The sequence below is a fragment of the Rousettus aegyptiacus genome, unplaced genomic scaffold (assembly GCF_014176215.1).
Source record: "Rousettus aegyptiacus isolate mRouAeg1 unplaced genomic scaffold, mRouAeg1.p scaffold_m13_p_17, whole genome shotgun sequence".
In the NCBI taxonomy this organism is placed as follows: domain Eukaryota; kingdom Metazoa; phylum Chordata; class Mammalia; order Chiroptera; family Pteropodidae; genus Rousettus; species Rousettus aegyptiacus.
Genome location: NW_023416292.1, coordinates 1,182,086 through 1,209,932, shown reverse-complemented (window position 1 = coordinate 1,209,932; position 27,847 = coordinate 1,182,086). Strand labels below are relative to the sequence as shown.

The window sequence follows — 27,847 nt, the reverse complement described above, 5'->3', positions numbered from 1 at the left end:
ACACTTCTAAGAGGAAGAGGAAGTTCTGATAACAAGCACTTTCAATACAGAATGAACTTGACTGCCGTAAAGTCTCCAGCATCAGTCTCCAGTGCGAAGAGTATGGTCTGGTTGTTCCAGTTTCTCATGCTTGTCTTTCTCCTTGGCCCAGGTAAATGCCGTAATGGATCCAAGTATTCACTGAGTGACTGCTTGGTTATTGTTCAGCTTGCGAAGTCTAAATTACCTATATATAGGTGTATGTCTCTTTGCCAAGGGACTGGGTAGAACTCACAGTGGTGCCTGATAAGCCGCTGCTGTTACTAGAGAGTGAGATTCCCCTCTTGACTCATTGTCCAGGCTCTTGATGTCTCAAACAAAGAATTGAGTAAGACATCGAAGTACAGCGGAAAAGAATTGCTTTATTGGAAGGGAAAGTAAAGCAACAGTATATGAGGAGCAGACCCAAGCAAGTGAAGAGTGGCTCAAGGGCTCAATGAACCAGTAACAAAGTCTTCAGTGTTTTTAATCCCTATTCGGTGTATGTGGTTAGTTTTCTTAGAGGAGTGGACTTCCTTGATGGACAACTAAGATGAACCCGACTCAGAGACTCATCGTTTGCTTTCTGCGGATATGGGTTCCCAGAATTCAGTCTGTTATAATGATATTAATGAACTTCTGGACATATGCATCATATTATAATGATGGTGTAATCATTACATTATCATTATACCATCATGATAGTATAATGGCTTAGGTGAATTGAAGGTCGTTATGGTCTTTATCACGCAGGTGCAAGTGACTGGCTTAAACTAATATCCAATTTTCCGCTTGTTTCCTTATATGGGTTGTGTTTAGCCCAAAAATACCTTTTGGCTTGCTTAATTGTGAGTGAATTGGGGTGGACCCTTTTTAGAATAGGATGATCTCATTGTTTTGCAGGCATATGGAGACCCCCTATCTAACTTTCCTGCCTAACTCTTTTCTAATAGCTATGAACCCTTCTTATTAGTATGAATGTAGAGGGACGATAGGTCTCTTCTTCTGCATCTGCTTCCTGATGAGGAGAGTTGTAGTCCCTGCATATCAGGCTTTCATGGAGCGTTTCCCTCTCTGTCTCCATCAGAATGGGGTCTTGGGTATCCTGCCGAAATGCCACCTCTGTCCCTAGACAAAGAAAAAAGAAGATACAAACTTGTTATTTAAATCACATATCTATTAATTTTCAATTATTGATTTGCCTTTTAAGCAAGTAAAGGAGAACAGGCTTGGGTAATATGTTTCTTAAAGAACACAAAACCTTTGGGTTAAAGGTCCCCTCCCCACTCTAGACTCTATAGGCCTTGCCTGGCCTAAAGCTATTTTTGCTTACAACTGGAAGGATAATCCTTATTGATAGCCAGAGGACCCAGGGTAATTATCTGAATTTGAGGGAGAGCGAGAGGGCCTTTTTCCCAAAGAAAGGGAGAAAGGAGAAAAACATAACTGTGTATACTTTAAAACAAAACAATTAAAAGTTTTGTAAGTAGATTTTGTAAAGAATGATGGCCCTTATCACTACCTCCTCTCAATCTAGAATATTAAATGGGACAGTCAACAACTTCAATTGTGTCTACATTTAAGGAAACTGTCTGCTCCTAGGTAACCCTGATGTTGCTCCATGGACTACACTTTAAGTAGCAAGGTTCTAGATTTCATGGTACTTAAGTCATAATAGGGCTGGAAAGAAGGAGAAATGAAAACTAATTCTCTGATTATGTTTGCAATAAGCATATACAAGTATTCTGCTGTCTAGGAGAGAACAGTGGTTGGAAATGAAGGCAGAGACAACACATGGGGGCTAGCCAAATAGTTCTGAGGTTTTGAGTTGAAAACTTGCAGGCTCTTCTGCTAAGAGATTATAATCCAATGACTCCCCTTTCCCTGAGCAGCATTATCTACTTTTTACCAACCATCCACACCTCCAAATGTTTATTGTTGCTCAACACAAGCAGAGGGAGTTGCAAATATATTTCCCATTCAGATGGTTGTCTCTTTACCTTGTTGATGATTTCTTTTGCTATGCAGAAGCTTTTTAGTATGATATAGTCCCATTTGCTTATTTTTGCTCTTACTTCTTTGCCTTTGAGGTCAAATTCATAAAATCCTCTTTAAGTCTAAGGTTCTTGAGTTTATTTCCTGTGTTTTCTTCTATGCATTTTATCGTTTCTGGTTTTATATTCAGGTCTTTAATCCATTTTGAGTTAATTTTGGTTTCTAGTGATAGACAACAGTCTAGTTTTATTCTTTTACAGGTGACTTTCCTGTTTTCCAAGCACCACTTATTGAAGAGGCTGTCCTTTCTCTACTGTATGTTTTTGGCATTTTTGTCAAATATTATTTGCCCATATAAATATGGATATCTGGACTTGCAATTCTGTTCCACTGGCCTATGTGTCTATTTTTTCTGCCGATAGCATGCCATTTTATTACTGTCACTTTATAGTATGATTTGAAGTTGGGCTGAGTGAGGCCTCCAGCTTTGTTCTTTTTCCTCAGACGGCTTTGGCAATTCAGGTTCTTTTGTGCTTTCATATAAATCTGATGATTTTTTCTCCTATTTCTTTTAAAAAATGCTGATGGGATTTTGATGGGAATTGCATTAAATCTGTATGATGCTTTAGGTAATATGGTCATTTTAACTATGTTGATTCTTTCAGCACAAGAACACAGAATACCTTTCCATTTCTTTGTATCTTCTTCAATTTCTTTTAATAGGTCTTGTAGTTTTCATTATATAAGTCCTTCACATGTTTCATTAGATTTATTCCTAGGTATTTTATTCTTTTTGTTGCAATTGCTAAAGATTTTATTTTTTACACTTCTTTTTCTGACACTTCATTATTAGAGTATAGTAACACTATGGATTTTTGAATGTTGATTTTTGTATTCAGAGATTTTCCTGTATTTGCTTATTGTTTCTAGTAGTGTTCTTGTGGAGTCTTTAGGGTTTTCTATATAGATAAATGGTGACATCCACAAATAGTGACAGTATGACTTCTTCGTTTCCTATTTGGATGCCTTTTATATCTTTCTCTTGACTGACTGCACTGGCAAGGGCCTCCAATGTTATATTGAATAACATGGTGATAGTGGACAGCTTTGACTTGTTTCTGATCATAGAGGGAAGGTTTTTAGTTTGTCACCATTAACTATAATGTTAGCCAAGGGTTTGTTGTAGATTGCTTTTATTATGTTAAGCTACTTTCCTTCTATACTAATTTTGTTAAGTGTTTTGATCGTAAATGGATGCTTTATCTTGAAGGCTTTTTCTTGTTGAAGGCATCTATTGATATGATCATATAATTCTTATTTTAAAATTTTTTTATGTGGTATATCACATTAATCAATTTGTGTATGTTGAACCACCCCCTGTGCCCCTGGAATGAAGCCCACTTGATCGTGATGTATAATCTTTTTAATATGTCGTATTCGGTTTACTAGTATCTTATTTAGGATTTTTGCATCTCTGTTCATGAGACATATTGGTCTGTAATTTTCTTTTTTTGTGATATCCTTACCAGAGTTTTGTATCAGAATAATATTGGCCTCATAAAATGAGTTTGGGAGTGTTACTTTTTCTTCAACTTTTTGGAAGAGTTTGAGGAGAATAGGTATTAAATCTTCTTTGAATATTTGGTAGAATTCACTGGTAAAGCCATCTGGTCCTGAACTTTTACTTCTTGGTAGATTTTTGGTGATTGTTTCAATTTCCACACTGCCGATTGGTCTATTTAGACTTTTCCAGTTCTTCCTGATTGAGTCTAGGAAGGTTGTATTTTTCTAAGTGCTGGTCCATTTCTTTTAGGTGATTAAATTTGGTGTTATATACTTTTTCATAGTATTCTTACACAATCCTTTGTATTTCTGCAATATCAGTCATAATTTCACCTCTTTCATCCCTGATTTTGTTTATTTGTGTCCTTTCCCTTTTATCTTTATCAGTCTCACCAGGGTTGTCAATTTTATTAACCTTCTCAAAGAACCAGCTCTTTGTTGCATTTACTTTTTGTATTGTTTTGTTTGTTTGTTTGTTTGTTTCAAATTTTATTTATTTCTTCTCTAATTTTGATGATTTCTTTCCTTCTGCTGACTTCAGTTTTCATTTGTTCTTCCTTTTCTAGTTTAGGTTGCTTATTTGGGCTTGTTTTTGTTTTTGGAGATAGGCCTGTATTGATACGAACTTTCCTCTTATGACCGCTTTTGCCATGTCCCAAAAGTTTTGATATGTTGTACTATCATTATCATTCGTTTCTATGTATCTCTTGATCTCCCTTTTTATTTCTTCCTTGACCCAGTTATTTTTCAGTAACATGTTGTTTAATTTCCTTGTATTTGTAGTTCTTAACTGATTTTTTTCTGCAGTTGAGCTCTAGTTTCAGAGCATTATGATCAGAGAATATGGTAGGCATGATTTCAATTCTCTAATAGTTGTTGAGGCTATCTCTGTGTTCCAGTCTGTGGTCGATTCTTGAGAATGTTCCATGTGCACTAGAGAAGAATGTATAAGCAGCTGTTTTGGGATGGAAGGCTCCATAAATGTCAATTATGTCCAGCTGGACTAATGTGTCATTTAAAGATGTTATTTCCTTATTGATTTTCTGTTTGGATGATCTGTCCATATCTGATAGTGGGGTATATAGGTCCCCTACTATAATAGTGTTTTGGTCTGTTTCTCCCTTTATTTCTGTTACTTATTGCTTTACATATTTCAAGGCTCCTTGATTAGGAGCATAGATATTAAAAAGTGTTATGTCTTCTTGATGTATGATTCCCTTTATCATTATGAAGTGTCCCTCTGTATCTTTCCTTACCTTTTTTATTTTGAAGTCTATTTTGTCTGATATTAATTTTGCTGCTTATGCTTTTCTCTCAATGTCATTTGCTTGAAATATCATTTTCCACCCTTTCACTTTGAGTCTATATTTGTCTTTGGAGCTGAGATATGTCTCCTGGAGGTAGTATATGGTTGAGTTTTGTTTTTGATTCATTCTTCAACTCTGTGCCTTTTTATTTGTGAGTGAAGTCCATTTACATTTAGGGTGATTATTGAAATATGATGTCTTCTTACAGCTATTTTATCTTTTGCTTTCTGGTAGCTTAGTGTTTCCATTGCTTCCTTGTCCTTTTGTTTTGTTTTGTTTTTTTGTTGTTGTTGTTGGGTTTTTTTTTTTTTTGGCTTTTGTGGGTTTTGCCTCTTGTTTTATGTTATATACTTCAGTTACAAATCTTTGTTGTGTGGCTACCATTATGAATATATAAAGGATAGTTTTATATATATATTTGAATCTTTGAATCCCCCCCTTTTCAGTCACCGTTATCTCTATGTCCCTATGCTAAACATTCATTACTATCTTGTTATAACTATTCACGTCTTATTAGTTAAGCTTATAATGCCCTGCTCTTAGTAAGAATTGTACTCCTCTGCTTCTGTTTGCTTGATAGTCACTTTACTCCTAATCATGTATTTTTTTGTTTTGTTTTGTTATTTTGTTTTACATGAGCTGACCCCTTTCAGTATTTCTTATAGTGCAGCCTTGTAGTGGAGAATTCCCTCAATTTTTGTATATCTGAAAAGGTCTTGATTTCTCCTTCATATCTAAAGGAAAGCTTAGCTGGATACATTATTCTAGGCTGGTAGTTTTTTTCACTTAATAATTTAAATATTTGATTCCATTCCTTTCTGGCTTGTAAGATTTGTGCTGAGAAGTTCGATGATAATCTAATAGGTTTACCTTTATATGTTACCGTTTATTTATCCTTGTCTGCCTTGAGAATTCTATCTTTGTTATTGATTTTTGATAACTTTAATACAATGTGTCTTGGTAAAAGCCTTTTTGGGTTGAGGTGATTGGGTGTTCTGTTGATTTCTTGAATTCCAAGCTCCAGCTCATTCCTTAGATTTGGGAAACTTGTCCACTATGTCTGAAAATGCTTTCTAATCCCTGCTCTTTTTTCTTACCTTCAATAATGCCCATTATTCTTTTGTTTCTTCTCCTGATGATATCAGCTAGTTCTTGAATTTCTCTTTTATTATTTTTCACTCTTCAGTTTCTCTCTTCTTCCTTCTGATTTATTTCTGATTTCTGTCTTTGATATCACTGATCCTTTCATTTGGTCGATCCTATTTTCCAAGTTTGCTATTTCATTTTTCAACTCTTGCAGTGTGTTTTTCATCTACAGATCTATCCTATTCTTTTTTTTCCTGTTCTTTTTGAGGATTTCATTCTCCTTGCTCTGCTCATCTAGTTGTTTTTTCGATTCCTGAAATTCTTGATATGACTTGTTTCAGAACTCACTGAGTTTTTTCAGAAGTACCATCCTGAATTCCCTGTCATTTAAGTTGCATATTTCTATATCCATAAGCTTATTTTCTGGATATTTTTCTCTTTCTTCCTGTGATGCTTTGTCACCTTGGTTGCTCATGGTGTTCAATGAACTATTTCTCCACCTGGGCATTAATGGAAGTGTATTCTGCTGTGGTAGCCCTTATGCACAAATCCCATGCTCAGTCATGCTAGTGTGCAGTTTGGGTGTTTTTGTTAAGTTTTAGATGTTCAGCTTATTGTTTCAAGGGGAGATATCTGGGGACATCTCTCGCTACACCATGGTTCCACAAAGTCCTGCTTCTTCTATTTTTGGAAAGAGTTTAAGAAGGATTGATTTTAATTATTCCTTAAATAACTGGTAGAATTTACCAGTGAGGCCATCTGGTCCTGAGCTTTTCTTTGCCAGTAGGTTTTTGATTACTGATTTAATCTCTTTGTTTTTTATAGGTCCTCTCAGATTTTCTATGTATTCTTAAGTCAGTCTTGGTAATTTGTGTCTAGGAATTTGTCAATTTTATCTCAGTTATCTAATTTGCTGCTATATAGTTATCCATATCATTCTCTTATAATCCCTTTTTACTTCTATAAAGTCTGCAGTAATGTCCATTCTTTCATTTCTAATTTCAGTAACTTGAATCTTCTCTATATTTTTTCTTAATCTAGCTAAATTTATGTCAGTTTTGCAAATTTTTTCAAATTTTTTCAAATTTTCATTTTGTTGATTTTTATATTTTGGTTATTTCTGCTTTGGTACTTCCTTCTTCTGGGCTTTGGGATTTTTTTTATATAGTCGTTATGTTTATTGGAGATGAGAACAATTTCTAGATTAAAACTGAACTCAATAAGGTTGCTTTCATTTGGTAGAAGATATAGAAAGAGATACTTATGTGTGATGTAAGATTTTACCACAGGATGCAGCAGAATGAGATTTTTCTCTCTCTTTCTCTCTCTCTCTCTTTTTTTAAATTAGTTTCAAGTATACAGTACATTGGTTAGACATTTATATAGTTTATATAATAATGCTCTAATTGCTCCTTCTTTCCTCTGGTTTTCCACCTAGCCAATATATTAATGCTAACTGCATTCCTATGTTGTGCTCCCCAACCCCCTAATCATCTATCCACTACTAATTTGTACTTCTTTAACCTTTCGCCCCATTCTTCCAACTCCCCAACCCCTTTTGTTCATCACCAAATTGTACATTATATTTGTGAGTCTGTTTTTGATTAGTTTGTTCTTTTAATTCCTTAGATTCTGCATATAAGTGAAATCATATGGTATTTATCTTTCTATGTCTGACTTATTTCACTCAGCATAATAACCTCTAGGTTCATCTGTGTTATTGCAAATGGTAGGATTTCATTTTTTTTAATAACTGAGTACTATTCCATTGTAAAAATGAATCATAATGTTTTTGTCCAAATGTCTGTTGATGGGCATTTAGGTTGCTTACATATCTTGGCTATTGTAAATTGTGCTGCCATGAATATTGGGGTGCATAGATCTTTACAAATTATTGTTTTGGTTTTCTTTGGACAAATACCCAAAAATGCAATTGCTAAATCAAAAGGTATATCCACTTTTAATTTTTTGAGAAACTTCCACACTGTTTTCCATAGTGGCTGTACCAATTTGCAATCCCACCAACAATGTATGAGTGTTCCCTTTTCTCCTCATCCTCAACAATGCTTATTGTTATTTGATTTACTGATGATAGCCATTCTGACAGGTGTGAGGTGATATCTCATTGTGGTTTTAATTTGCATTTCTGTGATGATTACTGACCTTGAGCATCTTTTCATATGTCCATTGGCCATCTGTATTTCCTCTTTGGAGAAGTATCTGTTTGGGTCTTCTGCCCATTTTTTAATTGGATTGTTTGTTTTTTTGTTCATGAGTTGTATACGTTCTTTATATATTTTGGATGTTAATCTCTTATCAGATATATCATTAGCAAATATCTTCTCCCAAAGAGTTGGTTGTCTTTTTGTTTTGTCAATGGTTTCCTTTGCTGTACAAAACCTTTTTGGTTTGATGTAGTCCCATTTGTTTATATTTTTTTTGTTTCCATTACTCAAGGAGATCGATCTGAAAAGAAATTACCATTAGTAATATCAGAGAGTTTGCTGCCTATGTTTTCTTCTAGAAGTTTTGTGGTTTTGGGTCTTACATTTAAGTCTTTAATTCATTTCGAGTCTATTTTTGTATACAGTGTAAGAAGGTGGTCCGGATTTTTTGTTTTTTGTTTTTTTGTTTTTTTTGTTTTTTTTGCATGTACCTGTCCAATTTTCCCAACACAATTTATTGAAGAGATTATCTTCACCCCATTGTATATTCTTGCTTTCTTTGTCATATATTAAGTGAGTGTATAGGAGTGAATTTGTTTCTGGGCTCTCTATTCTGTTCCATTGTTCAATGTATCTGGTTTCATGCCAGTACCATGCTGTTTTGATTACTGTAGGCTTGTAGTATAGTTTGATATCAGGTACTGTGATACCTCCAACTTTGTTCTTCTTTCTCAAGATTGCCATGGCTATTCAGGGTCTTTTATGGCTCCATATAAATTTTAGGATTATTCATTCTAGCTCTCTGAAAAATGCCATTGATATTCTGATAGAAATTGTATTGAATCTATAGATTGCTTTGGATCGTATGGCCTTATTAATGATGTTGATTCTTGGATATGGTTCCATAGCGTAGTGGTTGGCATGTCTGCTTTACATGCAGAAAGTCCTGGGTTCATGCCCCAGTGGAGCCATGGTCCATGGTCTATGGCCATGCCACCCTGAACAAACCCAATGTCTGAACTCAAAAGCTAAGCAAGGTTGGGCCTTGTTAGTACTTGAATGAGAGACTACCTAGGAAGAATAGGTGCTGTAGGCATTCGTAATAATAATAATAATAATAATAATAATAATAATAAAATGATGTTGATTTTTTTCTACCCATGAGTATGGTATATGCTTCCATTTATTTGTATCTTCTTCATTTTCTTTTTTCAATGACTTATAATTTTCTGAAAATAGGTCTTTTACCTCCAGGTTTATTTGATTCCCAGGTATTTTATAGTTTTCAATTCAATTATAAATAAGATTGTTTTCTTAATTTTTCTTTCTGAAAGTTCATCATTGGTGTATGAAAACGCCACTGCCTTCTGCATATTTATTTTGTAACCTGCTACTTTACTGAATTCATTGATCAGTTCTAACAGTTTTTCAGTGGAATTATTAGAGTTCTCTATATACAGTATCATGACACTAGCAAATAATGAGAGTTTTACTTCTTCCTTTCCAATTCAGATGCCTTTTATTTCTCTTTCTTGTCTTATCACTGTGGCTAAGACTTCCAATACAATGTTGAAGAGGAGTGGTGAAAGTGAGCATCCTTGTCTTGTTCCTGATATTAAGGGAAATGCTTTTAGCCTTTCCTCATTAAGTATGATGTTAGCTGTAGGTTTGTCATATATGGCCATTATTATGTTGAGGTATATTTCCTCTATTCCCCCTTTGCTGAGCATTTTTATCATAAATAGATGCTAGATTTTGTCAAAAGCTTTTTCTGCATCTATTGATATGATTGAATGGTTTTTTTCTTTCAATTTGTTAATGTGGTGTATCACATGAATTGATTTGTGGATATTGTATCAACCTGCATCCCAGAAATAAATCCAACTTGGTCATGGTGTATGATATTTTTAATGTATTGCTGAATTTGTTTTGCTAATATTTTATTGAGGATTTTTGCATTAATGTTCATAAGAGATATTAACCTATAGTTTTCTTTTTTTGTAATGTCTTTGCCTGGTTTTGGAATCAAGGTAATGGTGGTCTCATACAAGGAGTTAGAGAGTCTTCCCTCTTCTTGAATTTTTCAGGATAGTTTGAGAAGAATAGGCGATAATTCTTCTTTGGTAAAATTCACCTATGAAGGCATTTGGGCCAGGACTTTTGTTTTGGGAAAGTTTTTGATTACTGATTCTATTTCATTGGTTGGTAATCAGTTGGTTCAGATTTTCTGTTTCTTCTTGACTCAGTCTTGGGAGATTGTATATTTCTAGGAATGTATTCATTTCTTCCAGATTGTCCAATTTGTTGGCATATAATTGTTTGTAGTATTTTCTTGTGATCCATTGTAATTCTGTGGAGTTCATAGTTATTTCTCCTCTTTCATTTCTGATTTTATTTATTTGAGTCCTCTCTTTTTTCCTTGATGAGTCTGGCTAAGGGTCTGTCTATTTTGTTTATCCTTGCAAAGAATCTGCTCTTGATTTTATTAGTTCTTTTCAGTGTAAGATTAGATTGTTTATTTGAGCTTTTTTTTGTTTCTTGAAGTAAGCCTATATTGCTATGTACTTCCTTCTTAGGAATGCTTTCTCTGTGTCTCATAGATTTTGAGTTGTGTTTTCTTTTCTTTCTTTCTTTCTTTCTTTTTTATTCTCTAGATATCTTTTGAGTTTTTCTTTGATCTCATTAATAACCCATTCATTGTTTAGTAGCATGTTATTTAGCCTCCATGTGTCTGTATTTTTCAGTTTTTTCTTATTGTTGATTTCTAGTTTCATACCATTGTGATCAGAGAAGACAGTTGATATGATTTCAATCTTCTTAAATTTATTGAGACTTGTTTTATGTTCTAACATGTGGTCTATCCTAGAAAATGTTCCATGTGCACTTTAGAAAAATGTATATTTTCCTGCTTCGGGGTAAAATACTCTGAAAATACCTATTAAATCCATCTATTATAGTGTGTCTTTTAAGCCCTTTGTTTCCTTGTTGATTCTTTGCCTGAAAGACCTGTCTATTGGTGTCAATGGGGTGTTAAAGTCTCCTACTATGAGTAATTTACTATTAATTTCTTCTTTATGTCAGTCAATAATTGCTTTATGTATGTAGGTGCTTCTATATAGGGTGCATATATGTTTACTAGGGTTATGTCCTCTTGATTTATTGATCCCTTTATCATTATGTAATGCCCTTTTGTCTCTTATAGCCTTTGTCTTAAAGTCTATTTTATCTGATATAAGTATTGCTACTCTGACTTTTTTTTTATTCATTTCCATTTGTGTAAAATATTTTTTTCCATACTTTCAGTCCATGAGTGTCATTTGATCTGAAGTGGGTCTCTTGTAGAGAGCATATGCATGGTCTAGTTTTCTTATCCATTTGGCTACCCTATATCTTTTGATTGGAGCATTTAATCTGTTTACATTTAAAGTGATTACTGATAGGTACATAGTTACTTACCTTTTATTATTTGTATTTGTTATTTCTATTTTCTTTTTTACCCCATTATTTTTAACTCTGTCTCTGGAAGGTTGCTTGCCTCCATTTCATTTAGCTTATTTTCTAGAGTTTTCTCCTGTTGTTTCATTTGTGACATCTTTCTTTCTTTTCTCATTTTATTAGCCTCTCTGTGTTCATTTGTATGTGTAAGGAATATTTGTTTCATCTCTCAGTGTTGGCCAGATGGCCTAATATAGAAGATGTCCTGTGTGTTCCAGGGGCACACTCTCTCTGATCCTCTATGTCAAGAGCTCTGGACGTGATCTTTGTGTGGGTTGTGTGTGATCTTCTGTTGTCACCAAGCCTTTATTGTTGTTAGTACATCAGTGGACGTAATTAACGTTTAGGTTGACTAATTGAGGGAACTGGCTGCACCCACAGGGTAAGAGTTGTTGTGTGGAGGCTGACCCCACTGAGTGGGATTTGCCCTAGTAGGCTTGTGTACTTGTCGCAACCACCCTTTTTGTGTATCAGTAATGGGGATAGTCAGGAGTTGCTCCGTTGTGGCCTGATGCCAGCCTCCAGATGTGTTGGTTCATTGCCCCTTTGGATGGTATCTCCAGTAGGCCTTGGTCAGCCACTGCTTTTGATTGCTCAGGGTTACCCGGTGGGAACTACAAAGCGATCTGCATATGGTTGTGGCCAATGCTGGATCTATAGGTAAGTGGAAAAGACAACGCTGTAGGCAGCAGCCCAGTTATCCCTGGTGTCTGATCTAGTGCAGTTTAGCAGTGGGACCAGGTCTGACATTGCCTGTCAGTTGCCTGTAAGTCTCTGAAACTGGGCAAGCCTCTGGGCAATATGTGAGTTGGGTGGTGCAGGGATCCGGGCAGTCTCCTGTGTCTGTTGAGTTAATTTCCCCCTGCCACTGCAGTGTCAGTTTACATGCCAATGTTGTCTCTGTGGTTCCCTGTACAAGTTTCCAATTGTAGCAAGGTCATCTGCTGCCCACCTTGGGCCTGAATGCGCCATCCCAGGTTGGGCAGGGGCAGCTACCTATCAAAGTGTGACAGGTACTTTGTGGATTGGATGAGGCAGGAGCTCAGGAAGACAAGGGCCTTCAGGCAAATACAGACCCCTGCAATCCTCTCAAGGGACATTGCAGCTCATACAGGCAGCAGTGGTCTGCCCACAGCTGTTTTCCCTGAAATTTGGTCACTGCGCTATCAACTCCAGAGCCAAGCAGACAGGAGAGGCTGTCTGTCAATGAGCTGTAGGCACTTTGTGGCTTGGGTGAAGCAAGATCTCAGGCAGACAAGGTCTGTCCAGCCAATACAGCCTCAGCTTTGCTAAAACTTCTGTGCCCGGAGTTGCCGCTGTAGTCGCAGATCACAATGAGACCAGCTGCCATCTGGGGTGGTCCCACAGACACCTGCACTCCCTGGATGCAGTATTGCAACTCTTGCTGGCTATTGAGGTCTGCCTGCAACTGAATTCCAAGAAGTGCCCGCCCTGTGCTAACCAAAGTTTGTTGCCTGTGTGGGTTGAGAAGAGAGTCAGAGTGGTGGCATATCACTGTCAATGGGCCAGCAGGGGCAATTTGTAGTTAGGGTGGGGTGGAATCTCAGGGAGACAATGGCAATCAGATCGATACAGCCTCAGTCTTGCTGCAACTTCAGTTCCCGCTGAAGCCCCAAATTACAACAAGACCAGCAGCTATCTGGGACTTGCCCACAGATCCTCGATATCTGCCTAAGTTCATATTGGCAGCAGTGATCTGCTAGAAACTCTCAGAAGTGCCCAGTCACAGCGCTGGCCACAAGCTGCAAATGCTTAGCCCTGAATCCATGCAGGGCATGGCAGCCTCCAGCAACAAATCCCAGACAATCTACAGGTTGGGTGAGGTGGGCACATCTCAGGCCAGCAGTTTCATAATGGCCCTGTGAGAGGGGTCTGCACAGGAAAGCTAGCTCACCTGTAGACTGCCAGGTCGAGGGGCCAGACTAAGACACAATGGTGACTGCCCTTCCGGCCCTCATTCTGGTGTCAGGTAATGCAGACCTTCCCAGTATGAATCCCGCTGAGCCTCTGACCCACTGCTGGTGTCCTAGGTGAGTGTCTACATGTCAGAAAGCTTGTGTGTGGGCCCTTCATAAGGGCATCTAGGGTTTCAGTCTCCTATCTCACTCAGATGGCCAGAATCACATCAGGTTTTTACAGTCAGGGTTGTTGGAATCTCCTCATCCCTGGGCTGGAACCCTGGCTGGGGACCCCCCAAATAAGGCCAGGACTTTCCTCAACTTCAGGGGAGCCTCTGCAGCTTCGCTTTCCCTCCTGGTGATCCACCATCCGTGGATGTGGGTCCAGCCAGATTTGTGACTTTACCCCTCTTGCTGTCTTTGATGTGTCTCCTTTACATTATCAGAGTTATGTATTACCATCAGCTGGACTTCAGGTGATTCTCCACGTTGATTATTTTATAATCTGGTTGTAATTGCATTGTGGACCTGGGTGAAGGCGGACCCTGCTTTTACCTAGTTCGCCACCTTCCCAGTATTCTGCTTTGGGATTATTTCGTTCTTCTTTTTCTAGATCCTGGGGTGTAAAGTTAGGTTATTAATTTGAGGGGTTTTTTTCCTTTTTAATGTAGGCACTTATAGCTATAAATTTCCCTCTGAGCACCATTTTCATTGTATCCTTTAAGTTTTAGTATGTTTAGTATGTCATACTTCTCAAGACCCTACCCTAAGTTTCTCATCTTTTCTCTATTAAGTCTCTTGAGAAATCAGGCCCCATCCCTCCCTCTGAACTTATTTCATGCTGAACTGAAACAGCTCACTATATCCCTCTTTCTTACAGGTCTAAGCCAGTCCCCTACATTAGAACTCTCAAAGTTTCTCTCACTTTTCTCTCTTTTCTCAGAATCGACTCAGTCCTACATTTTTCCTCTCCATTCTAAAACACTGCTTTCTTTATACCTTCCAATTTCTCAAAAAAATACTCCATGTGTCTTAATATCTTTCAAAATAATTATTCAGTAATCATTTAAGACACTACATATTCTAATTTTAATTTGCTTAGCATTTGCTCAGTTCCCTGGGCCAGGTTCTGAGGACATAAAGAACTAAGATTACTTATGTTCCCAGAAACGAATCATCCAATGAATGAAATATATCAATAAATGTACCCCAAATGTCTGCTGACTCAACATTCTTATCATAAAATGGGCAGGACCTCAGTACCACCCCCATGCTCCACGTGGTCCCCCAGTGACTTGTAAGGATACCCAAAAGGATGCTTCCCATGGGCTGCCTGAGCAGCCTCTAGTTACAGCTATGAAATATCCTCCTAATTCTTAATCTCCTCTTCTGGTACTAGTCCTCCATATCTACTGCCAGCAGAGTCACTTAGAGGATACCTCAATGCTCTACTCTGAAAACATCAATATTCATGACAAGGATGTTTAGGACATTCCCAAAACATCAGTGCTGGTTCTGAGCACAGTAAAGGGCCTCCTAGTGTCTTCTGGGCCACAACACATCACCTGTGCTCCAAAGCAGTTATCCTTTTGTCCAAAGTCTCACAGAAGAGCTTTTGAACATTTTCAGTAACTTCTGACCTTCACTTTTCCCAAGCATAGTGGCTCAAGTCTTTTTTCCTCCTTAGAACTGCAGAGAAATATTCTTCCACCTCCTTCTCCTCCTCTACTATCTTCTTCTCTTCTCCTATGACGAACTCCTTTCTCCTCCCCCTGTACCAATGCAAACCCCTCACAAATATAAGCAGAGGCAAACAGATATTTGAGTTCATCCTTGGAGGATCAATAGGAGCTCATTTCTTAGAAAAGGTGGGAAAGAGAGTTTCAGGCAAAGGAACAACAGAGCAAAGAAAGAGCAGGGCATTCTGGAAAGAAGCAGAAATAATCAAGCAATGATGAACTTCTCGTTTTTATTCAAAACCCCGATGTAATGTAATCTCCTCTGTGAAGTGTTCCCTGACAACCCCCAACTCTCCCCAACCATCATTCTCACTATTTGTGCTCCCACCTCTATCATTTCAACATTTATTGAGCTAAAAATTATGTTAAGTGCTATAAATGCAGAGATAATAAGCATAATTTCTACTCTTAAGATTAGGGAAAAGAGAGGAAAAGAATCTCATAATTATAATAAAGAGAAAGAAGTACTTGATCCTGAGTGCATAAGATGCAATTAATGGTACAAGGGCAAGTAGAGGCAATCCCTAGCCTAGGTTAATTCTTAACGTATGGTGCCATAACTACTATCTATCAGAGGACCTACATGTCTTATTCATATTTGTGCTGCCAGAAACTTGTACATAAAAGTAATCTAATAAATATGATCTGAATTTCATCATTAAATTGGCATAGAATTGAGCAAATACAAGAATGACTTATTAAATGAATAATTGCAATCTATAAAAAAAAGTAACCTTAAAGGAAAGTGTTAGGTGAGGGAAGAACAGTTCTTAGGGAGTCCTTGGGCCACAGGATATGCCAGACTCCTTCCAAAAAGGAATTGGTCCTTAATATCCTGGACAGAGAACCTACAAGAGCAGGGATAAAGATGTTTTCATTCACTCAACAAATATGCATTGGATGCCTACTATGTGCCAAGCACTGTCACAGGTGCTTAAAACAATGAACGAGACAGACAAAAAATTTTGCTTTCATGGACCTTACATTCTAGTGGAAGGGGAGATAATTTTAAAAAACCAAATATGCTAATTATAAAGTATGCTAGATCATAAATATTATAGAGAAATACAAATTCAAAGGCAGTTGAGTATACAAGGGTAAGGGTTGATAGTGAAAAAAGAGTGGGCATAATAGTCCTCTCTGAGAGGAAATGTTTGCATTAAAGATCTTATGGAGATAAAAGAGTGAGCAAAATGGACACCTGGAAGAACTACATTCGAAGTAGAGGGAATTACAGTATACAAGACCTGGCCATCTGTAGGAATAGCCAGGCCAATGTAGTTTGAGCAAAGTGAACACAGAGAAGAGTTATAGGAAACTAAGTAGAAGAGAGAAAAATGACTAAACTTAAATACCATAGTAATTATTTTGTTTTGTTTTGTTTTTTGTTGTTTAGCTTCTTTTACTGAAATTTAACACACAGAGAAAACTGTATAAATCCTAACTATCAGCTCAATGAATTGTCATAAAATGAATAAATCTGTGTATCCAGGCACAAGTCAAGAAATAGAACATTACTGGTACCCCAGAATTCCCCATTTACATTCTCTTCTACCTTTCCATCCTCCCTCTTCCTCAAAGGTAGCCACTATCCCAACTTCTAACAGCACAGATTTGTATTGCTTGTTTTTTAACTTTAAATAAATGGAACCATACCATTGTATTCTACTTGTATCTGGATTTTTTCTTTTTTTCTTTTTGCTCAATATTTTGCTTGTGATGTTTTCCTCCCTACTCAGAACCTCTTCTGAGAATTAAGAGATCTCAGGAAGATTGAGGTCATGGTTACAGTTATTTATTCATTTAATCACATTTCCAGATACTACTTTGTGTCAAGCATGGCACTGAGATACAAAAATAATATAAATACGATCAGTTAGGCAAACAAATGAACAGAGGACCACAAAATGGTGTATTAAGTGCTATGTATCAGGCAAAGGATGTTAAGAAAGCATCTCCTTTGAAAATCACTGTGACTATTTCACCTCTTTTGCTCAAACATTAATGGCTCTGAGATAGGCTCACAATTATGGCCATTATAGGTTCTTTGAAATATTCGTTACTTTTATGTTTATTTCCTCAATTACTAGCCTATAATCTTTCTGAGAAGAGAAAAGATGTCTTCTGGTATCATGAAAAGAGTACAAAGTAATTGGTGTCAAAGTAGTTGGGTTTGAATCCTGTCTCTTATTCTTTAGTTGTGTAACATTGGAAAATTAATTTCTCTGTGCCTCAGTTCTTTTATCTATAAATGGAGGGAATAATATCTATCCTACTTACCTCACAGAATTGTCAGCATCAAAAGAAATAATGTGTAAGAACTGTAGATTATAACTATTAGTCTTCTAAATCTCACAAGCTTATTATGTTGGATGCATAGTGGGTAATCAGTAAATGCTGAGCTTTAATTATACATTATCAGAAAATACTTGTGTTTTTTGGAGTTTGGAATTGATGTAGTTCCCTGTCTCCCTACACCTCATACCCAGAAAACTCAGAGGCTGGGGTCAGATAGTGTGGCCATGACCCAAGGTAACCAGCTAGTGTGGGAGGGTGGACTAGGCCAGGATGATCTGGGTTAACTGCTCATTAACCAAGAGTGCCAGACATTTTGTTGGGAGTGGAGCCTTTCTATCATCTATTTCAACACTTTTTCTAACCTTTTGTCTCTTCATCATATCTCTAGGCTTCAGTATCAGGGAGCTCTAACAGATCAGCAGAGTTTCAGGGAAAGGGTGCAGGGAGGGGTACAGGGCAAGGGGAGTTATAACAGTTTCCCTTTTGTGTTTACAGGGTACACAGTTTCACAGACTGAAGAAACCCCATTGAAGGTGAAAGGGGTACTGGGGGAGTCAGTAACTCTTCCCCTGAAGATTCCTGCAGGAAAGGAGATTGAGTTTATCATCTGGCTTTTAAATGGAACATCTATCATGGTCCTACAGCCAAAGGAGAACGAGTCCAGGTGACTGACCCAAATAGGAAACATCGACTGAAAATCATCCAGTCCTACTTCTTGCAGATCAATGAGTTGATGATGACAGATGAAGGACTTTACCATGCCCAGATAACTACAATCAACTCTTCATTGATTTCTGATTACTCTGTGAGGATCTTCAGTGAGTCAAAGTTTGGAATTTAATTATATATTGACTAAAACTTATTATGTATTTCAATTCTATATGACTGAAGGTATGTTCTACAGCCTAGTGGTAGAGAATCACATGTATCTGTCTTGTAATCCTCACAAAATCTCCATGAAGAGTTAGTTATCCTTACCCCTGAGGCACAGTGTCAGTCATAGCAACCCCTCTACAATCAGAGATAGTGAGTGGGAGAGCTTCCCACATAACTAGCTGATGTGATACCTCCCTTTACACAAATGCTCAGGGTACAGAACAGTGGTCTACCTAGAAAATATTCTATAAGTATAACCTGGAAAAGAAAAACATCTTTTCTATTAGGGTTGTTTAATTAATCAGCCAATGTTTTCCCCAAATAGCTCAGGTCCTCAACATAAAGTTATGGAAACTATAATAACACTGCTTATGAGTCAATATGAGAAAAAAAATTCTTCTAGCAATCAGTGATGTTCAGAGAGGCCATGAATGACAGGAATGTTGTATAGGAGATTCAAGCATTAAATTGGCAAATTTATAGGCCACTGAGATTCTGTAAATCTTATTTACTAGAGAACCCATAGTATCTAAAATTCACTGAGTCCTTTGGGTTAAGATATGGTATCCAAAAAAAATGCTTTTAAAACCTCAAGTATATTACATGCTACTCTTTTGCTCTCTGACTCGTTTTTAGACAAATCATTTAATTCTTCTGTACTTCAAAGACACTGATATGTTTTCTACCTATTTCTAGAGCAACTTGAGAAAAACTACAGTGCTTGCTCATGCAGTCAAAACTGCGGGAAACATGTTATCCCACTGAGGTTGAATTTCTGGTCAGTCAAAGCTGATTTCCTTTTGACAAATGGCAAATACTCATCATCCCCTGAATATTTGGCAGGTTTATCATGCTAGATTAGTCGAAATCATGTCCCTAAAAGAATAGGACACATAACAGGTAAATGTCAGGAAAGAGGATGTCTGGAAAATTTCCAAACAGAGATTTGAACAAAGGGGATAAAAATCACCCTGGGGAAGTGTATTAGCTTCCTGAAGCTGTCAAAATAAAATACTATGAGTTTGGTAGCTTAAGACAACAGAAATTTTATTTTCTCACAATTCTGAAAGCCAGAAGTCCAAAATCAAGGCATGGGCAAGACTACTTTTTCTCTGGAGGCCAAAGAGGACAATCTGTTCTTTGCTTCTTCCAGTTTCTGGTTGCCGTTGGTATTTCTTGATGTTCCTTGGTCTGTGGCCATACAATATCAATCTCTACTTCCATGATTACATTGCCTCTTCTTCCCTATGTTTTCTCCTCTTCTGTCTATCTTAACTATCTGCTCTTATCTTATAAGGACAATGATATTGTCCCTTCTAATTAGACAATTGGAGACATTCTGTTCTTTACTGGGTAATCTTTACTTCAACCCTCAGAACAAGTCTGTCAGTGACCTTCTCCGTACTGTTCCCATGCCCCTGTTGATTCATAGCTACTGACATCTTACTAGCCAATATTTTCTGGTCTCTGCTATCAGAAATTTATGCAGTATATGTTTTCTCAAATGCCTGAATATATTACACTTTTTGGCTGCCTGGAATTACTTACTTGCTCCTCAGTTTCTTCACTTCTTCCTTCCCCAGTTTTTCGGTCGTCAACATGTCTCTGTCTTCCTGACATTCTGCATCGGTCTCTTTGTCAGCATTGCAGCCAGCATCAGATACAATGAGGACCAAGATTCCCACAAATTTGTGGGAAATATGGCTCTCCAAGAAGGTTAAGCTTACATCTTTACACCAGTTAGGGAATTTTGATGATGGAAGAAACAGGGTTTTTGTGCCCGGTTCTGGTTTCTGACCTGGCTAAGGTAGGGCTGGCCCTCAGCTTAGTCTCCAAATTATCCTTACACAATGGGTACCAAACAGGGGCTAGAAAGAACCCGAGGAATAAACTGAAGCCCAGAAAAGTAAAATGAGCAGCCCCAAATCACCAACTACTTGGTGGCAACTTTGGTCTTTCCCCTCTTGTTTCTCACACTGACCACTCTGTCTCATACTGGTGTCCCTTGTCATTTGATCATTCCAGACCTTGATCCCATCAATTAGGTAACACAAGCAGAGTTTTTTACAGAATATACTGACCATAACATACAGCAGAGTATCAAGTGGAATACAGAAACATTGAGGGAAAGGATATTTTTCACAGGGGGCTGAGCCAGGCCACTTATCCTTTATCTGGGCCTTTTCTCTGCACACAGAATGACTGAGGAACTTAAAAGTTTCCAATCACACTCAAATCTTTGAGAATGGGACCTGTGTGATCCACCTGGCCTGCTCTGTAGAGAATCCAAGTGACCACATCTCATTCAGGTGGCAGGTCTCAGAAAACATACTTCTACAGGAAGCAAACCTCACTATTTCTTGGGACCCCAATAACTCCAATGAACAAACCTATACCTGCATAGCTGAGAATCCTGTCAGCAATTTATCCTTCTCCTTCTCTGTCCAAAGTCTCTGCAAAGGTAAGTCTGACCGAGGGCTCTCTGAGAGACTTGAGCAACTGTGGGGTGTGGCATGTCCTCATAACCTACATGATTCCCAAAACAGCGGTCTAATGGGAGGCAGCCAAAGATACTAGAAGAGGACAGACACCCTCTGGTGCTCTATACCTCTCACTACCCCCAGAGATCTCACCTTGCCGCTTTTCTCTTCCCCCAACCCTTCTTCTAACACACTCAGAGCCCAAGGGCAAAGTCCTTGGGAAGGCAGAATCATGTCCTTCCCTGGCTCTACCAGGCTCCGCCCTGCCCTGGCTGCTATATGGGACTCCCACTTTCAAAATCCTGCCCAAAGCCCCAGAGATTCTGGGGATAGATGAACCTACCTACCACCAAAAGTTGGCCTGGAAGAGCTTAAGTGGAGGCTCTGAGAAAAACACTGTGAGCTTACTTAATGTGTCTTAAGTGTAATTTCTTTTTTGTTTCCTTTTCAGATGTTTTTCATGAGAAAAATCAACACCTTGCTATATGGTTTACAACAGCATTTTTATTGGCTTTTCTCATTGTGTGCTTACTTGTTTGGAGGAGAAAAATAGCAAGTTTCCTTTCTTCCTACTTGTCTCTTCTCCAAGGTTTCATGGACTTAGAGTCTGGGGCTTCCTTTATCTGTCTCATGAAAGACGGGTAATAAAGGCAAGGAAGATGAAAACCCTGGTCAGCTAGTCCGCTGAGACAACACCCAGGGTATGACCACATGCCTGCTAATCTCCTAAGGAAGATGTATTTCTGAGAAATGTAGAACCCAGCTTCAGAGCCTGCCTTCCCTTCCCTTTCTGGTGCCCGTCCACCACATCTTCTAGAGAGACAACTATGCAGGTCTAGGGTAGAAGACCTCTCCTCACTAGGGTCACAAGTTTCAATTTCCTGGATTTTATTTTTCAGGTTCTTCATGTTTCTCTGCTAAGCAATCCGTTAAACTTGGTGAGCTTCCAGACTCTTAACTCTCGGTCATAAAACAAATGGGAAGAGCCAAATAGATAGGACTAGATAATGAGAGAGGATGCGGTCAGAATGTTATTGCTCAGATGGACCAGATAGTGCAAAGGTAAAAGCTGTAACTGTCTATGTCTGTCTCCTGTGGGACCCACAGGGTCCCTTATAAGCATGTGAACCAGTCACTGACACGATTTCTTGGAGTGGGATTAGGGTCATCCTCACCCTGCTGATGGAGAAACCAAGTGCTAGTGAAAAAGCTCATAGCCTGTTCATTATCACTCAGCAAGTCCAAGGCAAGGATAGAATTAGAGCATCAGAGGCTCAAAGAAAAACTGCCTGATCCCAGTATTCTATTAATCCCAGGTTTAGTCATTGAGTCGACAGAATCAAAAGAAAAAAAAATGTGATATAGAGACTGGACTCAGATTGGCACTGAGTCTCCTTTCATGAGTGAGAGATATATGACGTCGTGTGTAAAGGACAGGGTATGAGGTTTGGAGTCAAAAGACATGCATTCAAGTTCCAATCCGATCACTTCCTGGGTAATTTTGTGGCGAGTCAATTGAATTTTATGAGCCTACATTTCCTCATCCCTGATACAATCTAAGGACTTCTGAAAAGTTTAATAATATGTATGTGAAATAATTGGTTCCATTATGTTCACCAATGAGGTTCCCTAGCTCTTGTGTTTGCGGTACTATTTGGTCCTAGGAGCGTTCTGGCTTACATATGAATTTGGAATGAGACTCTGACACTTTAGGGTACATCAGGACCATGTCCCGCCAAGAGATGAGGTCAGAAGTAGACCACATGACCAAGAAGGTTCTGGTTGAGCCCAGAATTCCAAAGATGGTCAAAAATGAATGAACTTTAAGGAAGGGCCATGCCTCAATGCATAATTGGGACCAGAGAGTCTCTGAGGTAAGCAATTTCCCAGGAGAGCAGACCCAGAGTCCTTCTGCCACTGAATGCCTTTTTGTGTTTATAGCAGAGACCATGAGGAATGCAGAGGGTGATCCATCCTCTCCAAGGAACACTGTGTATACTCAGGTCACTCATCCAAACACGGTGAGTCCTTTCAGTTTTATACTTGATCATTGGCATTATTATTCACAAACTTGTAACCATAATTATCTGACTAATCCAAATGATGTACGCATTTAGAGAAGAGAAGGAAACTACAGGAGCTGCAAAGTTCTATGTAGGACCTTTTCCGTTCCCACTGCTCTCACCCTAGTGGAATGTTTACTCATCTCCTGCTTTACATTTTTATAAGACTTGATACATTAGTAAGTCTTGTCCCTCCAGCTTAATTACAATTTACCTGAAAGTGAAAAATTATGTTTTCCTTCCTCTTCTCCTATGTCTTAGCATGCATTTACTAATTAAATACTTGCTGTGTGGATCAGAGTTCGATTAAGTTTGACTTTCCAAAGGGGACAATTCTGTAGCAGGGGGCTTCTCACTCTGGATGTATGGAAAATAAGGGAGCTTAGAAGCAGTCTCTCAAGAGGAGCAAAAATTTGAAAATACTCCACAGTAAAAGATGCTAAAAGCATGAGTAGTCCTCAATCCTCCCCTCGCCTCTAGAAACATAACAGGATGGACTTGATCTGGTTTCAGTGATTCCCCACCCTATGTAAGAGGTGCATTTCTAAGAACACTATACATCTTGGGAGGCCAGTTTCCATATCTTCTGAAAAATCAGTTCAGAGAATTCATCATTCTCCAACTGATGGAAGCAATGGTTCAGCTAGAAGTCTTGGATCACCAAGTAAATCTCTTCTCGAACAGCCCCTCACAGGTATCTGCAAAGCAGATGCCTTGAAAAGAAGGAACACAAAGAGATGCTCTTACTTGTTCAGATATTTCTATTGCCATTTCAATTTTCTCTTGAAGACAAGATGAATCACTCTCAATGAACCAAGAAACTAATCTCCTGCAAATTTGTTAACTTTTTCTTTAGTTGCAACCGTATTTGGAGAATTTCAGAGATCTTAATAGTACCCTATATATTCCTTAATTAATTTTAAATTTCAAAACCTGAGTGTGGGGGGACTTCTGTTATTACTATACTTTGTATTCCAAGCAGAGCTACTGTTAATACCAAGTGTTTCTCCTACTTTGCCAGTTCCCCATGCTTAAGGAGAACTCAATGACATGATGACCAGGTAGTTAGAGTCACAGAGACAAAATGTAGCAGGCAATGTCTCCGGTTATAGCTAGTCAATATCTGAGACAAAAGATATAATACAATAAACATCTGGTACATAAGTTCTTAAAATGGAAGAAGGAGAGTAGAATTGGATGCAGAACAGAAATGCTTCTTTTCCTTCATACCACCTGCCAAGACGGTCACCCTTCTGGTTCTTGGGCTCACTGATTTGCTGGGGTATGCTTCTGTTTGAGGCTCAGAAAATGTCACTAAACTTTTATAGATTTGAGAGCTGGTGGTGTTTGGGCTCCAGCTCCTCTTGCTAAACACTTGCTCCCTAGCCTTCCTACTGAAGGACTTTGAAATCATCCCTTTTTTGTCACACTACCTTTCCCTTGTGAATATATCTATGCATGAATATATCTATGCTGTTTGTGTGAGCCAAATGGGTATGATTACTTTTTACAGAGAAAAGAAATTGCAACATCTGTGGAAAATAATGATTCCTCCACAATTTACTCCACAGTTTATCAATCCAAAAGGTAAGTCCATGATTACTCCATGTTCTTACATTCTTATCTCTCTCCTCAGACCTGTGACTTTGCAAATAAAGTAAAAATAAAGGGGCCATTTTACAGATGTATAAATACCAGCAGGATATAGAAAATCTCAGGACATCATCAAAACCTATTCAAGAAGTTATCTTGTATTAGGATCATCAGATATAACTGTTTTCAACCTGCTCGTTTTTTAATACAATCCTGATTTACGCTATCAATATCCCTATCTGCCTACTAGTGTTCTCCAAACTTTCTCTGTTGCCATGAGGGGTGGCCTGAGGCTCTAATCCCTATTAACCTACTTCATTTTTCTCTTTTTCCCTTTAAAGTAAAGCCACTTCTTCCAGAGCAACTGCCCTTGACAATGTCATCTAAATTGCCAAAAGATCTCAAAGGAATCCAAGAATGGCACAGCTTCTCCTAATCCCATGGGAGCAAATAGCTTGGTTTCTGCCTGGCAACAGAAGTTGAATATCTAGGATCATCATTTCCATTTCTTCAGACTCAAACCTGCTTATCCAGGTCAAACATTTAAGGAATAACATCATTGCAGCCTGTGATCCAAATAACATTTCAAAATCTGCTCCAGGCCAAAAGATGCTTCAGAAAATATGCCTGGATATTAACTTTCTCTTTGGTAACTAAGCAAGCAGAATTATGGTTGATGAAGAGACTAACTCAGAAGACAACCACTTCTCTCCTTTTAGGAAGAAGCAGAATTATGACTCATTTTGAGTGAGTGCAGTGTATTGGTTTTATGTGTTGTCTCTGGAGATGGATGAATTCATGTTCAAATCCTCCTACATCATTTACTAGACAAACTCCCAGGACTTGTTACCTAAGCTCTATGAGCTTTGGACTCCCAGACTGAAAAAGGAGAATGACAACACATCAGCCTATTACTCAAACCAGAAACATGATTTATCCTTGACTTCAGCTTCTCTATTACCAGGCCCTTTGGACTTTACCTTCAAATATGTAACTTGGACCTATCCCTTTCTCTCCAAATTTTCAACCATCATCCTATATCCAACAATCACCATCTTTAACATGGAATACAATAAACTCCAAACAACTCTCCCCAACTTTTGTTTTATCTTCCTCCACTCCATTCTCCACAAGACAGTCAGAGTAGTGTTTTCGATATAAATTAGATCTTTCCCATATCTGCTTAAAACTCTGCAAGAATTCTCTATGCACTCAGAATGAAACTGAGTCTCCATAACCCTAGATAGTCTGGCCCATCTTCAGCATCAGCTCCATTACTCTCCACCGCTACCCCTATTTAGCCTCTCTGATCTTCTTCCAGTTCCTCTTTTAGAGGAAAGAATTCTCTATGTTATTTACATTTACATCTGCTTCAAGGCCCTCGTTTGCTAGTTCCTCGTATTCTTTAGGTCTCAGCTTACAAATATCACCTAAAAGAGACCTTCTCAGGCCACTCTATCTGGAATGAACCCTCTGCTCATTATTCTGTCACACATTCCATATTATTTATCACATGTCAATAAATATTTATTTTTATTTGTTTAATGTATGTTTCTCCTACTGTACTATAGGCTCCCTAGGAGCAGACCATAGTGATTTTTTTCATCACTGTATCCTTAGCACCTAGCATAATATCTAGCATGTAGCAAATGTTCAATAAATATTTTTAATAAATAAATATGTAATAAAGTTTTGAGGGAATTAAATAATGTAATACCTGAAGCATTTTGCATAATGCTTAGTGCATAAAAGAGCTCAATAAATGTCAGCTATTTTTGTTGTTGCTACTATTATTATTAACTTACATTCTCTTGACAGAATTTTCTCACGAACCTTCTGTGCAAAAAGAACGGAGAAAGGATATGTTGTCTGTGCCCTACCTTTTCATCATTTCCTACATTTTTTCTGCTCAAATTTCCACATTCCATTCTTAACTTCTTCCCCTGGGAAGAATTCTCTGATTTTTTTTTGTGTGTGCGAGTTTGAGATAGCTTTTAATCTGTTTTTTTTTTTAAATTTTTATTGAGGTATGATTGATATACCAAACACTGTACATATTTAATGCATACAACTTGATAAGTCTGGAAATAAGTATACATTCATGAAACCATGCCCAAAGTCAATACTATAAACATATCCAGCACCTCCAAAGTTTTCTCTACTCTTTTTATTATTTTTTTAATTTTTAACTTTGTGTGCATGATAAGAATACTTAACGTAAGATCAACCCTCTTAGCAAAATGTTAAGTATACAATACAATATTGTTAACTATAAGCAATACATTGCAGTGTAGATCTCTAGGACTTATTTCTCTTGCAAAACTAAAATTTTACACCTTTTGACCAAAACTTTTTATTTATCCTTCATCTATCCCTTGGTAACTACCACTCACTCTCTGCTTCTATAAGTTTAACTATTTTAGATTCCTCATATAAGTAGGATCCTGTAGTACTTTGTGTGTGTGTGCGCACACGTGCGCACGTGTGTGCGTATGTCTTATTTCATTTAGTATAATGTCTTCCAGTTTCATCTATGAATTTTATTTCCTTTGGCTAAATATACTCAAAAGTAGGATTGCTAGATCAGAGGAAAGTTCTATTGTGCATTTTTTTGAGGCAACTCCATACTGTTTCCACAGCAGCTGCATCAATTTATATTCTCATCAACAGAGTACAAGAGTTCCCTTTTCTCCACATCCTTACCAACACTTGTTATCTTTTTTTTTTTTGTAATAGCCATCCTAACAGGTGTGAGGTTATATCTCATTGTGGTTTTGATTCGCATGACCCTAATAATTATTGATGTTTAGCCACTTTACATATACTTGTTGGACAATTACATGCCTTCTTTGAATAAACGCCTATTCAGATCCTTTGCCTATTATTAAAATGGATTATTTGGTTATTTACTCTTGGGCTTTAGGAATTTCTTATATATTTTGGATATTAATCCTATTTCAGATATGTGTTTTGCAAATATTTTCTCCCCTTTCATGGATCGCCTTTCATTTTATTTTTTTCTTTTGTTATGCAGAAGATTTTTAGTTTGATGTAATCCCATTTATCTTTTTTTTGCTTTTGTTGCCTTTGCTTTTGAGGTCAAATCCAATAAATCATTGCCAAAATCAGTGTTGAGTAGCTTTTCTCCTATGTTTTCTTCTAGAAGTTTTACAGTTTTAAGTTTTATGTTTAAGGCTTCAATCCATTTTGAGTTGATTTTTATGTATGATATAAGGGTCAAATTTCATTC

General features: G+C 37.7%; 1 protein-coding gene across 1 annotated transcript; it reads left to right on the top strand.

Moving 5' to 3' along the window:
• The first annotated feature begins 62 nt into the window (after positions 1-62).
• SLAMF6 (SLAM family member 6) lies at positions 63-25,050 on the top strand. Its single transcript, XM_036235274.1, is given in 8 exon segments — positions 63-151; positions 18,081-18,221; positions 18,224-18,403; positions 20,659-20,922; positions 21,393-21,582; positions 22,767-22,962; positions 24,518-24,591; positions 24,939-25,050. Coding segments are annotated over 8 exon segments (1,140 nt in total). The 5' UTR covers positions 63-102; the 3' UTR covers positions 24,985-25,050.
• Positions 25,051-27,847: the final 2,797 nt, after the last annotated feature.